This window comes from Opisthocomus hoazin, chromosome 1 (assembly GCF_030867145.1).
Source record: "Opisthocomus hoazin isolate bOpiHoa1 chromosome 1, bOpiHoa1.hap1, whole genome shotgun sequence".
Lineage (NCBI taxonomy): Eukaryota > Metazoa > Chordata > Aves > Opisthocomiformes > Opisthocomidae > Opisthocomus > Opisthocomus hoazin.
Genome location: NC_134414.1, coordinates 96,743,758 through 96,764,617, shown reverse-complemented (window position 1 = coordinate 96,764,617; position 20,860 = coordinate 96,743,758). Strand labels below are relative to the sequence as shown.

At 42.1% G+C, this 20,860-nt stretch overlaps 1 protein-coding gene and 1 long non-coding RNA gene across 8 annotated transcripts in view; both read right to left on the bottom strand.

The window, feature by feature from the left end:
* Positions 1–6,273, bottom strand: part of GK (glycerol kinase) — a 35,962-nt gene extending 29,689 nt beyond the window's left edge. For all 7 annotated transcript variants that reach the window (XM_075430000.1, XM_075430011.1, XM_075430029.1 and 4 more), the window contains exons 1-2: positions 6,141–6,273; positions 272–345 (exon numbers count right to left, since the gene is read on the bottom strand). In XM_075430000.1, the coding sequence (XP_075286115.1) occupies positions 272–345; positions 6,141–6,218 (152 nt within the window). In that variant the 5' untranslated portion in view covers positions 6,219–6,273. The remainder of the gene's footprint in view (positions 1–271; positions 346–6,140) is intronic.
* A 9,091-nt stretch (positions 6,274–15,364) lies between these two features.
* On the bottom strand, positions 15,365–18,027 carry LOC142362367 (uncharacterized). The gene is made up of 2 exons (XR_012765001.1): positions 17,413–18,027; positions 15,365–17,018 (listed from the first exon to the last, which is right to left on the bottom strand). It is a non-coding gene; the product is annotated as an uncharacterized LOC142362367 (long non-coding RNA).
* Positions 18,028–20,860: the final 2,833 nt, after the last annotated feature.

The following is a 20,860-nucleotide window of genomic DNA, read 5'->3' as shown; positions in this document are numbered from 1 at the left end:
GCTCGTTTAAACTTTAGTTTTAAACTTTAAATACGCTAATGAGTGATAAGAGTAAAACACTAACTATTTTTAGTTTACATAACTCAGAGCACACACTAGACACCCAATGTGGGATTTTTTATGCCATTTTTCCTATCCCAGAGTCTTTTATAGCAGCTACGATGTTCTTAATAATTATTAATTAACTTCAGTTTTGATCATTCCTACATAAAAATACATAAGCTCTACCAAAATGTACACAAACAAATAAAAAGCCACAGAAAATTCATACCCTTCTTTAGGGAATTTCTGCTGTATCTCAACTTGATGGTGACTCAAGAGCTCTGCTGTTTTTGCATTAAAAACCTGCAAATAAATTATACAACGGAATTTTCTCTGAACACAGATGTTTAAACAACAATGAACTAACATTTATTCTTTTGAACAAATACAGTGCCATGATAATTGAAAGTCATTTTCTATCATCAACCCAAACATCCATACAACCTGAGTTCACCCATACGAATTTTTGTAAGTAAGGTGAGGAAAGAATATTTTGGTAAGCTTTGCTGTCAGTTATAACTGCTTTTTTTTCTTGATGGATTGGCAAAGACCCAAATTTTTTCTTGTGGAGGTTGTAGAAATTAAACTAATGATGTTTTAGAACATACCTCTCAGCTCTAATGAAAGAGCTATGCCTCCTAGTTAATAGAAGACATTAAGTTTTGCATGTTTGCAAGTAAGATTTTTGTATTTGAAATTGCCTTTCTGCCAAAAGCATAGTAACATTTACTAAGGTTTTAGAATAAAGATAGGAAGATGGAAGACTTTTTATTGAACCCCTATGTATCTGACCTACTAACAATGTTAAATATCATTTGGTAATCATTCACCGTTAATCATTCAGGACTCCTTGAGACAGAAGGCAGTGAATAAGGATTCCTAACTGTTAGCAGGAAATAAATACAGATTAGATTAGACAAGGTCATTCATCGAACCTGGCGTGTGTAACCCGCAGATAATAAAGGGTGAAGCTCTAGCACAGCAGGGCTGGTTCCAGTTTATGATACTGCTGTCTCACTTTTTGTAGGTGGAAAAAAAAGTCAGAGTCAGTTTTGCCCTAGTTTTATCAGCAGTAGTTACAAAAGAATTCTCTGGGCTATTTGGACAGGTAGAGCTATCTTGAACAGAGATGATTTGATGAAATACAGCGAAAACCACCAGATACGTACTGAATTCTCTGGTGAGAGATTTAAGCAAAAAAATAAATAACACACTCCTTCCATTTCCAACAAATGAACATGCAAAGAATTAGAGTTTGAGCCTTGAATCTTGAAAGAGTGACAGAGAAAAGAAAGACGTATGTAAGCAAGCAGACAAGCACAAGGGCTGATCACTTAATTCAAGCTCTTTATAGGGTCTCTAATATAACACATGACATCATACAAAGGGGTGCAAAGAGTTACATGGTATTACACTTAGTCTTTATCATCTCAGAGGAAAAGAATTCAGATCAATCAGTTGTAATAATTTTCAAAGAATGAAGTGAGACAAGCAGAAACATGAGGCTCATGGAAGTGATGCAAGAAGCTGCACAGCTGAAAAGCCAGTAGTGAAAACATAGATTTTAGAAGTAACTTTTCATGCCTCTCAAGCTTTGTCATGTAACTCTGCCTGCAGAAAAGCTACTTCTGTTAGCCTATGCTGTATCTTCACAAGTTTTTGTTAAGCTGGAACAGCTATTGCTTTGCAGGCAAACAAGCTCAGAGCTGGAGTTCTGAAATTGCATTGAAATCAACCCAGCTGGGGGAAAGATGACAGACAAACAATAATTCTACCTTTAGCGTTTAACTAGGATTAGCAGCCAGTCAGAATTTATGAATAAGTACAGTTTAACAAGTCTAGAAATTATCTTGCTTGGAAGGCTCCCTCCTCGCCTCAAGGAGGTCCTTACGATTATCGGAATAAAAAGCAAAACTACAGTGTATTTTAAGTGATAAATGCTAGGTGTTAGGGAAAAAATAAAATATTTGCTATAGTTTTAACCCTTCTTGCCAGCTATACAATCAAGTCTTGCTTTTTTGCAAGAGGTCACATTACTTAAGGAGAGGGGTGAAATCGATTCCCCTTTGAAGGGTACGGTCAACGGTTACTATGTTTCTCCTTACCTAAAACCAATTTTTGTTTAATGAAAAGAATGCTTACAGTGTTACACAGCTTCATTTTATGTTTTTATTTTTTTAATGTTTCTCCTGGAAGTGAAGTAAAGGAAGAAAGACATATTCCACTGAGGTGAAAAAAAGAACAGACTGTGGCTGACTGAAAAACCTAGAACTTGAAGTAATGCATATGTACTTCACTGTATGTGTACTTCACTGAGTATTTTGATTCTTGCTGTTTCTAAATAAAATGCCAGGAAGACCTTACCCACCAAATACCTTTCAAGAGATCAGGCAGAGGTTCAGCTGGCCATCAGCTCCTCATCCCAAGACTTTTAGCAAAAGAAGTCACAGATTTTTATGATAGGATTTTTGAATAAAATAAAATGGAACATGAGAGATGCAAGTGTTCAATGAAAATATTTGGCAAAACATCTAGACCAGAATTTAGTCATCTGGGTACACTTGATTGGCCTACTCCATTTATTTTCCTGCTTGGTATGTTTAAGAAAATGAGCCTTAAGAAATTGCACTAGTATTCAAAGCACTGCGCTGGTAACTCTGAATCTGGGTTCAACCCAATTTAACAGAAAAGTTGAGATCTCAAAAATAATTACAGTTTATTTTGCAAAACCAAGTACCTTAGCAAAGAAAGGATCCAAATTAAGATCCCTGGAGGGTAAACCTACAGCATAAGCTAAAACTGTATGTGTACTGTGTGTGAGAGGTAAGGATAACTAAGGAGTGACAGCAGCAGAAATGCACCTAAGTTCTGGTGATTCTTTACCATCTATGCTCATGCAGCCTCATTCATGTAAGCAGGAGAATCACTCAAAAATGTGTGTCCACACTTCTGGAAGGAATCTCTGGCTCAACCCACTGCTCAGCTAAGCTTAAATCTAAAGTTAGACCAGGTTGTTCAGGACCTTTTCTAGTCAGGTGTGGAGTATCTGCAAAGATGGAAGTTCCACAGGTTTTCTGGGCCCCCGATCCAGAGCCCTTCAGAGTGAAACATTTCTTCCTGACATCTATTTGAAACTTCACTTGCTGCAACTTGTGCTCATTGTATGTTGGCTGCTTCTGTGCACCCCTGAGAAGAGGCTGGTTCTGTCTTCCTGTGGTTAGATAAATGAAGACACCCCCTTCGACCTCCCTCTGCTGAACCAACCCTTCATCTCCCAACCTCTCCTTGCATGCCTTTTGCTGCAGCGCACTGATCTTGTCAGTGACCCTCTGCTGGACAAAATTCAGTTCTTCAGACCCTCTCTTCCTCTGGGGGGACCAAAAGCAGACACAGTGTTCTGGATGCTGCCTCCTAAGTGCCACACAGATAGCAATGATTACTGCTGCAGTCTGCACTTTTCTAAATGTTGTTAATCTTCACCACCACAAGGACACACTGCTCACTTATATTCAACTTGCTGTTCAGCGGGAATCCAGGTCCTTTTTCACCAAGCTCTTTCCTACCCTTCTGTCCCAAGTGCTAAGCTTTGCTGAACTTCATGAAGCTTCTGCCAGGCCCCTCCTCCGACTGGAATTCCAACTCCTCCCCCTGGTCTGTGGTCTTCTGCAGACTTGAATGGGCATTCCAACCCATCCCCCAGGCTGTTCATGAATACACTGCGGGGCATCGGCCCTTGCTGCTGACTACTGTGGAACACCACTTGTAAATTGGCTACCTGTAACTGTAGATTTAGACTCTGAACTGTTGACACTACCCTTTGGCCCCAAAGGACCACCCAGTTTTTCACCCAGACATCTTTACCATGATCAAATCATATGTCTTCCGTTTAAAAAAACTAGGTAACAGTTGCACTGTACTGCTGAATAAGCACGTGCAAAGTAACCAACAATTTGATTTTGACTGGTGACTTGGTGAAGATTAAAGCGGTTGGAAGCACTAAAGAAAAAATAACGTACAGAGAGATCAGTGAGAAAGGCATGCAAAACAAGTAACACAGTAAAAGATCAAGAAGCAATAAGAGAGCCAAGGAAACAACTCAAGCAAAAAAACCCACCACATTACATTTCACCTTAAAATATTTCAAAGCGAAGTCTCTCTTCTAACTGTGGCAATCTCTTCCCAGCACAGAGATCTCCAGATACATGTGTTACTATCTGAATGACTGGTGTGGCCTGTAGCAGATCCCTGCACACTTTACCTTCTTCTTGCCCCCTACCCCATGTTCTGCTTTAATTCAGTGATAATGTATCTTTTTTGATCAAACCCACATAACTTTATTATCACAATAGTTTGATTACTCTGCCAAGTTTAAGACAATGCTGTATTTTTAAATGACTTGAGATGGATACAAGAAGAATTGGGAAGAGTGACAGACACAACATGTTTTAAAAAAATTAAGGAAAGAATTATGGCCTCTTATTTATTTGTGTGAGCACCTGAATCCTCAAACAGAGGAAACATACCTCTTGTAGACAGAAAAAAAGTGTGACTGTATACAAAGCACTGATGAATGCATCTAGTGTAAGAAACTCCTTTTAGAAGGACTTGTAAAAATACATGTAAAAAGAGCTTGAATATAAATTTAAAGCTTGCAGTGTTTCTTTTAGTTCTACTAGTGTTACCCTTTTAGGCTAAGAAAAAAGTTAACTCGGCATACACATAAAGCAGATAGAATTTATCTTCTGGTGTTACAGGGAACTTTTTCAAGTTCTTTTCTGAAAAGTGCTCTTGACTGACATTCAAGATAGCCCGCTGGTGTCGTTTGTCAGTTTGGAGTTTCTCTACTCCCCCCTCCCCCCCCCGCCCCAATCTGTGTTTTGTCATTTGACAGTCGCATGAAGGTCATGATATTGAGTAATAATGGTAACACAGGTCAAGAAGATATTCTGGTCTCCTGCTTCATGAAAGAACATTTCACATGATGCAAGTATATTTTTTAAAAAAAGAGAAAGGACAACCCAAAACATTCATCTTCCCAGTTCAACATTGCACACGTTTGACAACAGTTCATACCTAGTCCTTACCTCTATTCCACTTCCACGGTGGAAATTATCACTGGGATCTAATTCAAATTACCATGACCTACTGACTAGGACATTTGTAGCGATTTGCAAGCAGGAAGCTTATATAGTAAGTTTCATATATAATAACAACATTAGTTACTGCCTACTGCATAATATAAAAACAATTAGATCTTTAACCTAAAGGGCTTATGTATACATATGATTAACGTATTAAACATCTCAGCCTTAAACAAACTATCTTCCTCCCGCGTTTAATCATGCCCATCTTTCATAAGGAGCACAAGTTCAGTCTACCTGAACGTCTACAGCACACGGGACACACGGACATTAGGGCTGCCGCCTCTAGAACTGCAGCAGTCACTCCAACCGGCCCCACGTAGGTTTTAGAAGGGGACACAGCAGAGTCACTGCGCTGGCTGAACACCAGCTAATCACAGTGACTGAACTCACAGGGATCTACTCCTCCAGCGCCTGAGCACCCCGCCTGTTTGATTTCATTCAGGGCCAGATGCCCGACAGATCTAAAACACAGCCAGCTCGAAGCAGCAGCAGCCACAAACGCCGGTCTCCGGCTCGCTCCGGGGCCGGGAGGGCACTGCCGGCACCGCGGCCCGGCCCGCTCCACCCCCCCACTCCCCCCCCGCTCCCCGCGGGCCGGGCAGCGCCGCTCCCCCCCCAGCGCGGCGGGAAGCCGACGGGGCTCCGCTGGCCGGGGCAGACCGCCGGCTCCGTCGCCCCCGTGCCCACCGGCGCCCGCTCCTCCTCGCGGCGCAGCAGCTCGGGCCCGCCGGGGGGCAGAGGGACGCCGGCCCAGGGGAGCAGACCGGAGCCGGGGCAGCGGCAGCACGGCCCTGCTCGGCCCGGCGCCCCCGCCCTTCCCCAAGGGCACAGCAGAGGCCGGAGGCACCCCGCGAGGATGCGGGAGAGCGGAGGCGCGGAAGCGGCAGCGGAGCCGCCGCCTGCCCCCGCACGCCTCAGCGCCCGGGGCCGGCCCGAGCCCCGCGGTGAGCTCACCAGGAAGCGAGTGGAACTGGTGCCCTGGTCGATAGAGCCCACCAGCGGCCCCAGCACCATCCGGTCCGACGCGGCCATCCGCCCCCCTCGGCTCCCCTCAGCGATCCCCCAGCCGGCGAGTAACGGCCGCGTCACCCACCGGACGCCTCGCAGACGCCTCGCGGCCAGCGGCGCGTGGCTGCCGGGCTGAAGCCGCCGGGGGTGGGCGGGGCGGGGCGGGGGGCGCTGCCGCGCGCATCGTCAGCCCGCAGCCAACCAGCGCTCGGGGCGCGGCGGGGGCGGAGAGGCCGGGGGCGGGGCCGGGAAGCGCAGGAAGTGGGCCAGCGGCCGCGGGGGGGGGGTCACGTGACGGGCGGGACGCGGCAGCGTCGCACCTCCCCCTCCCCGCCCCCCGGGCCCGAGGGGCGGTGGCGTGAGGGGAGGCGCGGGAAGGCTGAGGTGTTTCCTGAGGGAAGGCCGTGTCTCTCGGCGAGGGTCTTCGGAGGGCTGTGCGAGACTCCCGTGGGATCCGGCCGGGGTCGTTTGTGTGCTGCGGCGCCGTTCCCCTGGGCCAAACCCGTTTCGCTCGGAAGCGAGGAGGGCGGAAAGAACTCCCCCGCGGGCCCGGCCGGCTTTCCGGGTGCGGCCGGCGGCGGTGCCGCTCGGTTGCGGGATCCAGCCGCCAAGGGCGAGCGCTGCGGGGGTGCCAGGCCGGGGCGTCGGCTGGAAATTCTCTGTTCGGAGCGAACATTGCCGAGGAGGCATGCAAAACTGAGTCACCACAGCCGTGGCATTGGCTGAAAACCGTTAGTGGCCCCAGAGGAGCTTGTTTCATCTTTCCAAGCTTTACCCTGCATCAAGCAGGCATACTCATTAACTTTAAAAAAAGTCGGGTCTTCATCTTCCTTCCTTCCTATGTGCTGGTAACTAGTGCTGCAAGAAAAACTGCTCGTGTTGCAAGACCCGTGACAGAATTGCAAAAGCTGATAACGCTGACTGAAGCACATAGGAAGTTACCTAGTGAAACATGTCACCGGTAAGTCGGCCCCCACAGACACCATTAAATAGTTCTGTCTATGTCGTAACTCCCCATTGGTGGTAGTTGTCCAGACTCCCAGTGTTCTGTCAGCTGTGCTGCCGGATACGTAAAGTCTGATTGCTGCCGCTTGGTAATGGTTTGCGTGACATCTTACCCAATACTTTGGACACCCTTTTTTTTTTGTTAATATTGGAGCTGGCATCCAGGAACCTTGGCTGGGATGTGAACAGCACTGTCTGCTAATGTGTAATAGATAGCAAGGGACTTAGTTGCAACTCGTAATTACAAAATCTGAAATAAGACAAGTACAGTTTAGTAATAAGATATGTGTTTTCAGGAGTGAGAGTAATGGAACACTGGAACCACTTACCAAATATTATGAAAGATTCTCTATTATTCTAAAATTTTATAACCAAGACCGGTATTTGTCCTTAAAACTTAAGCTGTAGTTCAGAGATCAACTTGCTCGGGGGTATGTGGCAACCCGTAGAGAAAGATCCACAGTGAGTCATACTAGAAGGTCATAACGATGCCCCCCGGCTTTGCAAGAGTCAGCCCCGCCATCCTTCAGTTGTCACGGTGTACGCTGCAAGCAGCTTCTACTCTAAAGCCGTGGGCAACAACCACAGTTGATTTGATAAGTTTATGCAAGACAACAGCATCTCCATGTAGATTAACAGTTCAAGGGATTAGTCTCATGGGATCTTAGTTAAATCTGAATTCATTAGTATAATTGCTCGGAAATGTGTGGGGTTTGTGTTATTTCTTTTGTTCCTTTTAAAAACTGCCGTATGGTGTTTTGAATATGTTTTAACTCAAGCTAAGACATTTTCAGCAATGGTTGAGGCCTCTCAGGGTTCAAAAAGTAAGGAAGCAATATCATGACTGATACCTATGCAAACCATGAAAAAAATTTGTAAAGATGACTAAGTTACAGAAATTTTCTAGGAGGTGCAGTCTACTGTTTTCTTGGGTATTCTTTAGCAGCACCTGTGTGTTTTCATAGACCTGGAACAGGAGGGGTGGCTATGATAATGCATGCCATTTCTTTAACCTGCAAGACACACAAGTAAGAGAGACAGAAGGCGGAACAATTTTGTCCAAAACTAGACAATATAGAGTCAGGGAGAATAACTTATTCTTCCTCGCTCATTCAACAGTGTACTCTCCCTTTGTTTACATTTCTATTCAGTGTTTGAAGAGAACATTTTTTTGTCCCATGGTATTTATTGTACAATACGTAAGCGTTACTATTTGCAGAGTTATTAGTACAGATAGTGGGCACTATCCCAAGGAAGCTGCCTGCAGGGGAAGGAGGGGTGGAGCATTGGCCGTACCTTTACAGTAAGATGGTGTGAGGCCATACTCTGCCGAGTTAATTTTAAAGGAATCAGATTGCTGTAAAGGAGGGAGCGTGGATATTTGTGTGGACTAATTTCTCCTATCTCTGGCTCGGGTCTCATTGAGGCAAGTCTATACAATGCAGCTTGTTAGCTATTCTATTCCCCTACTGAAGAACATGTAAAACAGAAAAGAAAAATCAAGCTGCTATCTAGCAAGTGCTAGTTGGGAGCCTTGTATATATTATCATTCATGACAAAGGGAGAAATTTTGGAAGTTAGGTGTACTTGCTGTAACAGTCTCGAACGTAGCAGAAATAATGGAGGCTCCCATTGATTTTGGAGAACTTAATTACAACAAAGTTGAATTTGGTTGCCCGAAATATTACATTTATGAAGATGGTGCTTGTTTTCAACTGCCTGTGCAAGGCAGATTCCTGTAAATAGTGCTCTTGTTTCACAGGCATCTTTTTGACCTCTTGTTCTGCAGGCTGAGCTGGAATGGAAGTTTTCTCCACCTCTGAATATAACCCCACTGGGCTTTTTTTGATATTTTGAACACGTTTGAAACACATTCATTAAGCACATAAATATTTACAATGCATTTTTCAGAGACAACATAATTTGGTTCCTAATGAACTACTTTTAATAGCAAATAAACCCAGTTGTTTGCTTTGGTTTCAGTTTTTTTTTGGTTTGGGTGTGTTATTTTTTTCCATCTCAGCAGAATGGAGCCTGTTGGTAACTACATTCTGTGCTTTCTGGCTGATTCTTTTTTACTGACCTCAAGTTAAGGACAAAATGTGACTGTGTCAGCCTACTCCAATCACATGATACAGTGTGAATTAAAGAGTGGATGCCAGAGGTCCACAAGTCTTTCCCTTCTGCTTCTTAGTGACAGAGAGGGCTCGGCCGTCGAATCCTGCTCTTCCATACTGATGTCTGATCTTTGTGCTCCCCCAGGAAGAGCTGAAGGCAAATATTTTGAACTAGCCTGGAACAGGTGTAGGTATAAAGTGATGTCACGCACACCCTTGTGCCTACTGGGAAGTTGAGTGGTATGTGTGAGAGTGCGTATGCCTGCATACGTGGATAAATTCGGTCTCTAACTGGTTCAGGGAGCAAACAAGCAGATCATGACCTTGGCTGCTAATGCCCTTGCATTTATATAGATTGTCTGCAGCACCCCTATGCAGGGAACATTTTCGGAACTGGTGGACAGAGATTAGAACGAACGATTCTATGTTCTGTCCCCTCAGTTTATTTTGGAAGGTGTCCACATGTGATACTCTGTCACCATTTGGCAAGAACTGCTTTATTATGAAGCCATGACTGTGGTGATGCAATGAATGTCTTGCAGAATGTGTTTTACTTCTGACCTGATATTAGACAATAGTTTTCCCTGAATTACATTTTATATTTAGAATCACTCTCACGCTGTTCAAACCCTGAACAATTGTTTGGTTACTGTCTTTCTGGTGGGCAAAAATAAAACTTAGCTGAAATAAATTCATATTTTAAAGACAACTAATACTAAGTGCTTTGAAAAGTAGTTGTTAAGCCAGTAAATCTTTACGTGCGTAGTATTATTCAAACCAAAATGGGGAAATCAGAAAAAAAACCCCAAGAATTTTATATAGCTAAAAGTAAGCATTCTTGGTAATTATAATTGATAATTCAGAGAAATATAAATATTTATTAGTGGTATAGTAGATAATCCTTCAAAATCCTTAACTCTGAGATACTTTGTCTTCTAGCTTCCATACAAAAATATGGCAAGTTACTGCAAAACTTGCTCCTTAAGTAACTACATTGCAGGGAAGCATTAAAACTGAGTTAGTTTTCTACTGGTTTCATAGCAGCTGTATTTTGCTAGTTTTCTTTTTTTTTTTTTACTTATTTTTATCGAATGACTTAATTTAGTTGCTGCTCCATAAACAGATGATATGAGCAATTCCCATAGGCTCATTCTGTTCTTTACTTTCGCTTTCAAGTTAGCAGAGGCAAGGCAACTACTGCTCACACAGGGCACCTTTTCACATGTATCTTTTTTGCACTGGATAGTGGATATTTCCAAAAATAAGCTTAAGTGAAATTGCTATGTATGATAGTAGGAATAGAGAAAAGGTGAATTGCTCTAAATACTAGTATTTGACACTTTTGTATCTAAATCCTGGCTCAGGATTGAAGATTTAGTGATACACACTCCAGGCTCTGGTTTCCAAATGCGGTGAAGATACAAACAAGAAGCAGTAGTGGAATTGTATGAGAACCCTGAGACTGTCACTACACTGGATTTAAACAAACTCTGTTAATTCTGCACTAACCTGAGCTCTTACATCATGCAGAAGAACTAAAGCAAAGCAGAAAAAAAAAGTTTCAAGTGAGAGGTGCCATATGTCCACAGAGAGTAGAGAAGGATAGTGTTTATTAAAACATACCATAAAATATATGTTCATTTTATAGAAATATATTTAATTATATTAAGAAAAATACATATTTAGTGTACTTCAGAAAATAAATCCCATACTTTTGGTTTTCTGTTTCAGTTTGGTTATTGCATGCTGAACTGGTGTGCGACATCCTCAGAAAGGGCACTGAGAATTCAGTACTTACTATTATATAGTGGTCTAGTCATTTACTCTAGGTAATTAGATGGCCCCAGAATCTGTACGTTTTTTTGCCTGTGAACTTCAAAAGCTTTTGATGCATTATCTCTGAAAAACCTCTGGTGGAATTGTGACGCTTCTAGCATTTTTTTGCAGATAAGCAGAAAGGCTCAGAGCAGCTAAATTACTGGCCAATGGTCACGTAGCATGTCCTTAGGAGAGCAGAGGTGAAGAACAGCTTTCCCTCAGGTCCAAAGGCACTGCATTCCTTAGCCACTGCGTTTCTCAGGAATTGGTAGCTGCATTGCTGTTGACCTCAGAGGCAACAGGACTGAATATGTACTGGTATCCAGCAGAGGCAGAATTCCACAGGGCAAGTTGAGCTTGCCTCACAGAGGTCCTAAAGGACAATGTTTTTACCACTACCGTCTTGATGCTGGCTGTGCACAGTTTCTGCTTATTGTGCAACAGCTCTGGTTTTTGTTGGACCCTTCTTGAGTTGTCTGAGCTCATTAACATGGCAGAAAACATACCCAGACAAAATAAAAGCAGATTGTTTTCTGCCAAGAAGCTGAATTGACTCACTTACTGTAATGAGTGCCAGAGCTGGTGCAAAAGCCGAGCTTTCCACAGCTAGGAGCATGGGAAAGGTTAAGAATAAGTAGGAGATGATGTGAAGGAGACTAAGGGCACCATGAAATATGCAGCAACTGCAACATCTTAGATTGCCTCAGCTGCTCACGGACCTTCAGCCTCCATATCATAAAATCAAAGGTTAGCTATCTGCTGGGAAATTCTGGAGATATTACTGGCTACACTACTGTCACGAAGACAGAACTATACTGTTTGGTTTTGAGAATAACTTTAATACGTTGCTGTTTTCAATTTTACATCACAAAACTAGTGTATCTCATAAAACTGATGGGACAGCTTAGCTACACGGAGGTCTTATGGAGATTCTATATGCTCTGGCTGTATCCTGAGGCAAAATGATGTTAGTTACCAGCAGCTGGAGTTTTTGGGGACTCACAGATAATGTACAAAGGGCATCTGAGAGAGCTGTGTTTGCTCAGCCCTAAGAAGAGTAGGCCTATGGGGCATCTTACTGCTACCTAGTGGGAGCATATAGAGGAGTTGGTTCCAGTCTCTTCTCAGAGGTGCATGGTGACAGGGCAGGAGGGAGGAGGCACCAGTCGAACACATGCAATTCTGTTTAGATGTAAGGAATGGCTACGAATAAGCAATATTTTTTGGTAATTCCCCCCCTCCCCCCCATCACAGTTGTCAAACAATGGAGCAGATGCCCAGAGGGGCTGTAAAATCTCCATCCTTCAGGACAGTCAAAGTGGAACTGGGGAAGGCCTGACCAACCTGCTCTAATTGAGTCTGCTTTGAACAGGAGGTAGGACCAGAGGTTTCTTCCAGCATACATGATTCTGTGGTTCTGAGACTTTTTTTTGAGGGTAGGTGCGACAAGTACTGAGTACCTCTAGCCAGGCTCCAGCTCTGCTCCCTTTAACTCTATTACAACTGTAGGTAGACATCAGCCCCATGCTTTCAGTTCCTCTCCATTTGTAATCTAAAGAGAGACAAACTGGAATATGAAATAGAGACAGAGGACAGCATGAAGCTAGCTGGTTTCCATGTGACATGTTTCCAAGCAGAATCTGAAACAGTAAAATTGCTTCAAGCAAACAGAGATGTCAGGACTGCTGCCACTATCTGCATCATTTCCAGATGCTTTAGCAGTTGTGCAGTGCTTCATAGTCTATAGCGTTTTAATAAAGAAGCTATAGGAGACCATCCTATAGGTTTTGAAGATGGAGACAGTCCTGAGATCATGCCGAGACAGTCATTCACTGATTTCACCTTTGCCTTAAATACCCAAATCAAAAATACCTCTGTGGGGTTGGGTGTTAGCAATAGGAATCAAGGATGTTGGAGAGCATCTGAAAGTTTTGAAAGATAAAAAGGCAGAGCGCCCACAGACATCCAAGGAGTACAGTGATTCTTCCATTTCAGAGGCTGGAGGGCTAGGAATGCATAGAATTTCAGCTAATCTGCTAGTAAAAGTGGCTGCATTCTTATGCAGAAGCATGGTATGTGTGTGAAGGGATACCCCATGAGAAGAACGAGCCCTTTAGAGTGATCTTCAGTAAGTACCTAAATGTCACCTACATTTCAGGTGGAACTGCTGATGACTTCGGTGGTTACTTCTGTGTCTAGGTCATCAAGGACTCAGAAGTAATGCGAATCCCAACCTCAGATTTCACAGTGTCAAGGAATTTCTTAAAAGAAGAGGAGCATGGGACAGGCCTTTGCTTCAGTTTTCAACTTTTGTGTCAGTTTTTAACAGCTGAGGAATGGGTAGCAATTGCTGCTAGATTAATAGTTAAACAGCTATATAACCTACAGAGATGGTTTGAAGTAAAGGAATGAAGACCTAGGAGCAAACCTTGATATGGTAATTAGATAACTCAGACTTAAGAGTTGCTGCCAGATTAAAACTTTTCTCCTGTTGTGGCTCTAATCTTTTTATGTATTTTTGAGTTTTCTAGCTATTTCCCTAAATGAGAAAAGAGAGTAGCTTTTTAGACAAAAACTCTGTAATCCCAGCAAGGCCTTGATATTTACAGTCCACTGCTTCTACAAAAGACCACTGAGTATGTAAGAAGAGTCCAGTGGAGCCTCATTTATAGGCAAAGACATTCTGGAGAGGTTGAGTGTTGGATATTGTCCTATAAACGTTGTTCAGTGTTTCTAACTCCTCCAGCAGTACCATAACATTTGGGAATACCTTCCACGAGAGTTTATGAAAATATCCTGAATTTATGTTGTAAATCTAAGGGTTCTTTATGTAGGGTGAGAAATCGTTTCTGACTAATATTGAGAATAAATGGGCCATTTTCCTGAAAAAAAAGTGTTTAGAAGTTCAGGGAAAGACTGAGCTTCACAGAATCCAGGACTGGTCAGCACCTCTGTCAGGACAAAAGAGGCTGAACATCTTGTCTGGGAAGCATGCCTGCTCTGATGGTGTTCGGGTTCTAGGAAGAGAAGAACCCTGGACAGTCCTAGCCTTGATGTCAGAAGTAGCCCTGTCCCATAGCCTTTCATTTCTGACAGCTATTTTAATAGGTTATTATGCAGTTTTCTGTGTGGTCAAATGATGTGAATCCTACACACTGGACAAATGGTTTTCCAACAGAAGGTTCCTGTTTTTCTTTAATATACCTCAAAACATAGTTTCCTGCTCATGTTTCCTTGGGTAGGTTCCTGGTAACTGCAGCACACTGTAGTCATGTTATTCCATCATGTTCCAGGGCCTTTGACATTTCAGTCTACCCAGCAGTGGTTCGTTAACAGAATGTACTTATATATTCATATTGCAGCTACTTGTTGTTAAGTTCTGTCTGATTCCAGTAATGCTCTTGGTCCATTAATGGAACAACTTACAGGCATTTGGTTCTCTCCAGGTTCCAGCACTCTTCTTCAGGAGCAGAAGCTACTTCAGGGCAGAGTTGAGAACTAGGGTGGAAACTGCTCCAGCTGCCTTGTTTGCGAGTCATCCCTATGAGTACATTAACTTCTAGAAGCAGAGCTGATTGTTCTACGCAATTTGACAACATCCTAATGAATACAAAAGACTGATATGTCTCTATATACTCCTTATTGAGGTTGTTAGGCCAAAAGATGCTAGGGACATAGATAAAATCATAAGGCTAGACATTCAGATGATGAACATCAGTGTAGTGGTAAAATTCATCCACTTACTGCAGAAGTATAAAAATTACCTTTCTAATGACATTATAAGATTCCTATTATTCTAAGATAAATTCATAGCTGACCATTCTGTATGAGATAATATTTTTGGTATAATAGTAATACAAAGAAATTTAATTGCTAACCGTAGCCTCTTCTGTACATTCATTTCTACCATATTATTTGGAACAAGGATTCTGCCTGAGGCAACACACTTCTCAGTTTGATTTGATATGCTACAGTGTAGTTTATTCTTTCTATTCTATGCAGAAATGACCAAGACACTGCACAGTGAGTGCACCACAGCTGGATGTTTCAAAAACACTTTATGAAAATTCTTGCTCCCCCTGCAGTCAAAAGAAGCTTTTGCAGTGAACAAGAAGGGAAGGAGACGTGCGTTTCTCCTGTGGATGCCCTAAAATGTGCTTAATGTTTTTGTGTGCTTGTTTGTTTGCTTTGCTTTGTCACTGCTTACTTAAGAGAGAAACTAGATTAAAATTTTAACATCAAAATACATTTATTTTGGATATCTTTGCTTGCTATCTTTGTTTGCTGTACTTTTGTAAACAAGCTTAAACAGTGAGTAAACAGAAAAACCAAGCATGGTGCATTTTGTACAAAGTTCTTGGATGATTAATGGTGGAGCATGTGAGTCTGCTAAAATGAAAGAGGACAGAGAGTATTAGAAATCTCAGAGGCATTTGAAGTGTAGGGAAGTACAGTTCTAATTGATTCACAGTATTTTAAAGCATGACATCAACTTTGATAATAAATGGTATTCACACTAAATAATTATAATTAGTATTACATATGTATATATGTGATTTAGGAAATGTCTTCTTATGTTTATGTAATATAAACATTGTTTTGCATAATAATATAGTATTTCCATATATTATATTAAAACAATACCACATACATCAAATAGCATAAAATAGTAAATGGTTTTCTAAGATTTTAACACCATTACTTTTCATAGAATAATTTGGATTAGGAGGGAACTCGGAAGGTCACTTCGTTACCCTCTTTTAAAATGAAAAAGAACCACTTTTTTTTTTTTTTTCCCTAGAGATTCAGTTACCTTGAGTTTCCTTGAGTTCCCAGAGGGTAGCACATCCAAATAAAAGGCTTTTTTTCCTGTACCTTCTGAAAGGACTGATTCATATTTTCTTTTTGCCTCTTCCTCTTTAAAATTTTGTAGTACTTAGAAGCCCAATATAAAAAATATAAAAAGAGCCCTTCTGTGGTGGAAAAGCTGTGCTGTCCTTATACACATCAGCAAAAGCTTTTACGTTTTATCATTTTGACAGCGGAGACAACTGTATGTGAAACAGGTGATCCCAGCTTACAAAGCCTATTTCTCATGATAGCTTGCTGGACGGGAAAGGAAGGATTTAAGGATTGCATAACAGAATTAAGCACTGAACATTTCAGATGCTTTAAAGTCAGTTCATAGCTGTATATTTTGGGAAATAAAGGAGAGATTTTTTCATCAAAATGGATTAACTCGGAGAAGCTATTTTGAGCTTGGAATATTAGTTTTTCTACAGGCCAGTCCCATAAAATTCAGACAGATTTATACCATTCTACAGAAAATATCTCCTGAAAGAAACACCCTGCACACTATCTTGTGGCTATGCAAATAGCCCTCATCAGGTAAACTTTAAACAGCCACTCTCCCAAGGAAATCTGATATGCAATCACTGGTTGAAGAAGAGGCTGTTGTGGAAGAAAGGTGAGAAGCTGTTTTCCTTGGATGTGTTGTGTCCTTCTGCATGTGGAGCGGCTGGTATGTGGATACTGTGTTTGTTACACGGTCACTTTGCCTCTCTTGTTGACTCAAGTTCAGAGACTATCTTGTTCATAACAAATTTCACTGGTCATGGGAAAGTTCATTCTACAATTTTACGAGCAATGCTCAGTTCATTTACCTTAGCAGGCAAAGAATGAGGAACTGGAATGTGTTCTGCCAAAGAAGCAGTTCAAGGGTGGAGTGTCCATTTCTTAGCAAATCTTACAAAATATGTCTTATCTCACCAATGCAAGTCTCAAGAGGCCCAAGCTCTTCCTCTCACCTTTGTGCCTTTAAACGTGAGCCTTGACATCTGCAGCAGGCAAGTCTAATAATCTTGTGTGGTTGTGGGCCTGAGGACTGGAGAAGTGAAAAAAAAAAAAGTAAAAGGATGATTTCTTGAAGTCTGCAGTTAAAAGAGTTTCTAAATTCCCAAATGGCTTCATAACAATCACTTTTTTAGAGGACAGGACAAAGTTCCTCCCTTCTGCACTACAAAGACATCCACTGTCCCTCATTTCAGGCCAGTGTTCATTAGCAAACATTTCACCATTTAAGAGGTACATCCAACTTCCTAATCATCACGAATTCAGTTTACCACTTAAAAAAGGCTTGGATGCTTTGAGGCAGATTCCCCTCCCCTCCCCTCCCCTCCCCTCCCCTCCCCTCCCCTCCCCTCCCCTCCCCTCCTCTCCTCTCCTCTCCTCTCCTCTCCTCTCCTCTCCCACGTCATTTCATGAGGCCCGTAACCTACCAGCACAGATTGCATCAATCCACAGTTTCCAGGGCTGTAAATCAGGGTGCTGATAGTTTTTGCTCTTTCCTGCGCTGCTTTAAGAGCTGTGTGTTTGATGGGAAGTGCCCTTCAGTTGCTATGCAGAGTTGGTCAGACCTACTCAGTTCGTCCCAGAGGTCGCATTGCTTGCAGTAAAGCAAGCAACAGAAAGGCTGAAGTTACCTCTTCCGTGTCCTCTCCTTAGCCACAGCTGAAATGCAGCAGGGCAGTGACCAAGCAGCTTCTGCTTTTCAGGGGAGCTCGTGTTTCACGCTGGAGGTACAGCTGGGTCTGTGGAGAAGCTGTGGCGTGTAACTGGGGGGATATGGAGATACAGTCCCCTCCCAGTCCTTTCTTTAGAGTGAAGTAGCTGAGTCAAACACTTCAGTTAAAAAAAATGTCCAACACTTCATGGTGGTCATCAGAGACCAGGTCTTCTGTTTTCACAGTTGACCTTAGCAATTGTACTTTGGAACTGCTCAGGGCTACCAGACGTCATGTGTACGATGACCACTTCCCTCTGCAGTCTGTGAGTGATAAGCAAGCAGCCTGCTTTAAGGGCAGCAAGCAGCCTGAATCCTGAATTTTGCCTAGGCATAAAAATACCGGGTTCAAAGTACTGTGTTCTGGTACAAGGCTAGATGCAAATTTCTGTGACCATTGATTGCATCATGTATCACACATGGGTGAGTCAGGGATGTTGTGAAATATTTCCTAGTTACTTCTAACAGTAAATCCACAGCAGAATGTGAATTATGCTCTGATGCCAAGTGTTCCTTATCTTATCCTGGCATCTGGGTGTGCGTAATTATTTTACAAACAATTTCTATTATTTTGCGTTGGCTGACTTAGCATGAATGCCTCCTCAGTTTGATAATGATACAGATGTCTGTAGGGTCACTGTAATTTTTAAATTACAATTTCTGTGTGGTAAGTAATGATGTTTGTGCAGCTTGGTGTGATAGGAGACAAAAAAAATTAGAAATGGTGCAAATATTAAACATCTCTAATTTCTGATGATTTATCTAGTTCTTTCCTAATGAAAATCTTTACCAAGTCATTGAAGATGCCAACTAATTAACACAAAATAAAATACAAACAATTTAAAGAAAAAAAAAATCCAGAAATAACCAACTGTACCTGACAGCACATGCCTACATTTTTAACATTTCGAGAACGCTTGGAAAGATAAACATTCCTTAATACTGACTTAGAAGTTAAACTTTTCAGTTTAGTAGGTGCTATTTCTACTCTTCCTGCTATCATAATTACTTTTTAAAAACAAACAAAGAAACAAACAAAAAACTATGCCATCCACATTGTCCTGAACTCTTTAAGTTTCCCACCTCCTGTTGATTTTCAGAAATCTCTCCGCTCTTTGGGGATTTCTGATGCCAGCATTTAAACTTGTTCCAGTAATATCTTTTACTATGGAATTTTGATTACTTGGCCAGTGGCTGCTTTCTTTGGTTAGTTTTCTCTTTGTTTCCAGTTTTGCTTAGTGGTTACTAAAATCACTTGAATTTGTTTCCCTTTTGTGTAATCAAATCCATGAAATTGTCTTGCTTTCCTGAAAATGGTTGTAAACTTGCTGTTACGTGATTTTATGAGTTGAGAAAATTAGTCATAAAATATTTACACATCTCATTCAGAAACATAGAGGATGTTGGCAGTGTTAGTAATCTAGTCTCAATTATCAGATATCAAAAGTTGCTTTGAGCACAAAAATCTTTCTTTACCTTTAGTCTCCATTTTTCTCCTTTGTGGTTATTCTGTTACCTGTTTGTCTAGTTTCATATCCAACTTTTGTCTCTTGTGTCGTTGTGCATACAGTCCCACATATTTGAGTAGTGTTGTATTGATGTGCTTTCACACATCACTATTTTACATTGCAGTGGTGAAAAACATTTGCAGAGAAATATTTGTTGTCTTTTGTACCAACTACTGTATTTTCGACCTCCTTCGTACTTAGAATTGCAGACCAGCTGAGGCAGGAAGGCACCTGTGGAGATAGTCTGGTCCAAACATCTGCTCAGAGCAGAGTCAGTGAGAGCAGGTTTCTCAGAGCTGTGTTCAGTTGGGTTTTGAGCATCTTGAAGGACGGAGACATCTCTGAGCAACCTGTTCCTGTATTGGACCACCTTCACAGTAAAAAAGTGTCCTATGTTTACATGAAATTTCCTGTGTGTCAGTTTGTGGCTATCAACTCTTGTCTTGTCACTGGGCACCGCTGAGAAGAGTCTGGCTCTGTTGTCTTTACTCCCCCCATCAGGTATTTATGTGCATGGATAAATCCCCCTGAGCCTTCTCTTCTCCAGGCTGAGCAGTCCCAGTTCTCTCAGCCCTTCCTCTTCTGTCAGGTGCTCCAGTCCCTTAGTCACCTTTGTGGCCCTGCACAGGAATTGCTCCAGTATGTCCATGTCTCTTAGTGGGGAGCCCAGTACTGGACTCAGCACTCCAGGTGTACCTGACCAGGGCTGAGCAGAGGGCAAGGACCAACTCTTTCGGTCTGCTGGCAATGCTCTCCCTAATGCAGCACAAGATGATGTTGCCCTTCTTTGCTACAAGGACACATTGGTGGCTCATAATTTTATTTTTTTTAGTTTAAAATGTTCTACCTTATTCCTGAATCTTTGTATTGTTTCTGTCCCAATCTTCCTGAATATGTGTATCTATCTTCACTAAATCCTCCGAGCACCACATCAAACACACACTTTTCATTAACTCACTGAATTAAAGTAAATATATTTGTTGTTTTCAGAAATCACACTGGATCTGTTTTTCTTAAATGTTTTCCTCTCTTTTGTAAAATTAAATAACCTTTTGCTATTGGTTTTCCTTGCAAAGTCTCAGTTTCAGCCTCCATCTGGAAAAGCTTCCTTGGTTCTCTACGCCTGTATAATTGCTTGATTTAATGTTCTTCTGCCCCTTGCCAGCAGCCATCTCTTTCAAAAAATCAACTCGGTGACCTTAGCTTTCAATCTGCTTTTCAGAAACTTATCCATCATACCAATCCTCCCTCTCACCACCTCTGCCAGGTCTTGTGACCTTGGATATTGCTTCGGCAGCAAACCGTGATGAACATCGTTCCTTTATTAGCAGATGGAACCAACGATTTGTGCATGGTCATTCCAGCCTGTAGCATTTGCTGCTTTTCCTTTTCTTGTTTGTTCATGGCACGATTGTCTAGGAATACCCAACTCAAACAAGCCCACAGGCAGTGGTTTTCTGGCATCTGGTTCATATTGACCAAAATGGAGGAGGATTTTCTGTTAGTAGCTTGTTAAAAGTGCTCAGTGGATCAACTGCTTTTTCTGTTGCTGCTTCCAGATTTCCCCAGTCATCTCTGTTGTAAACCCTCTGAAGACAGTGCCTGAATTCAGAGACAATTTTCAATTGAATGTTAGTGACAGAGAGCCTGGGATAA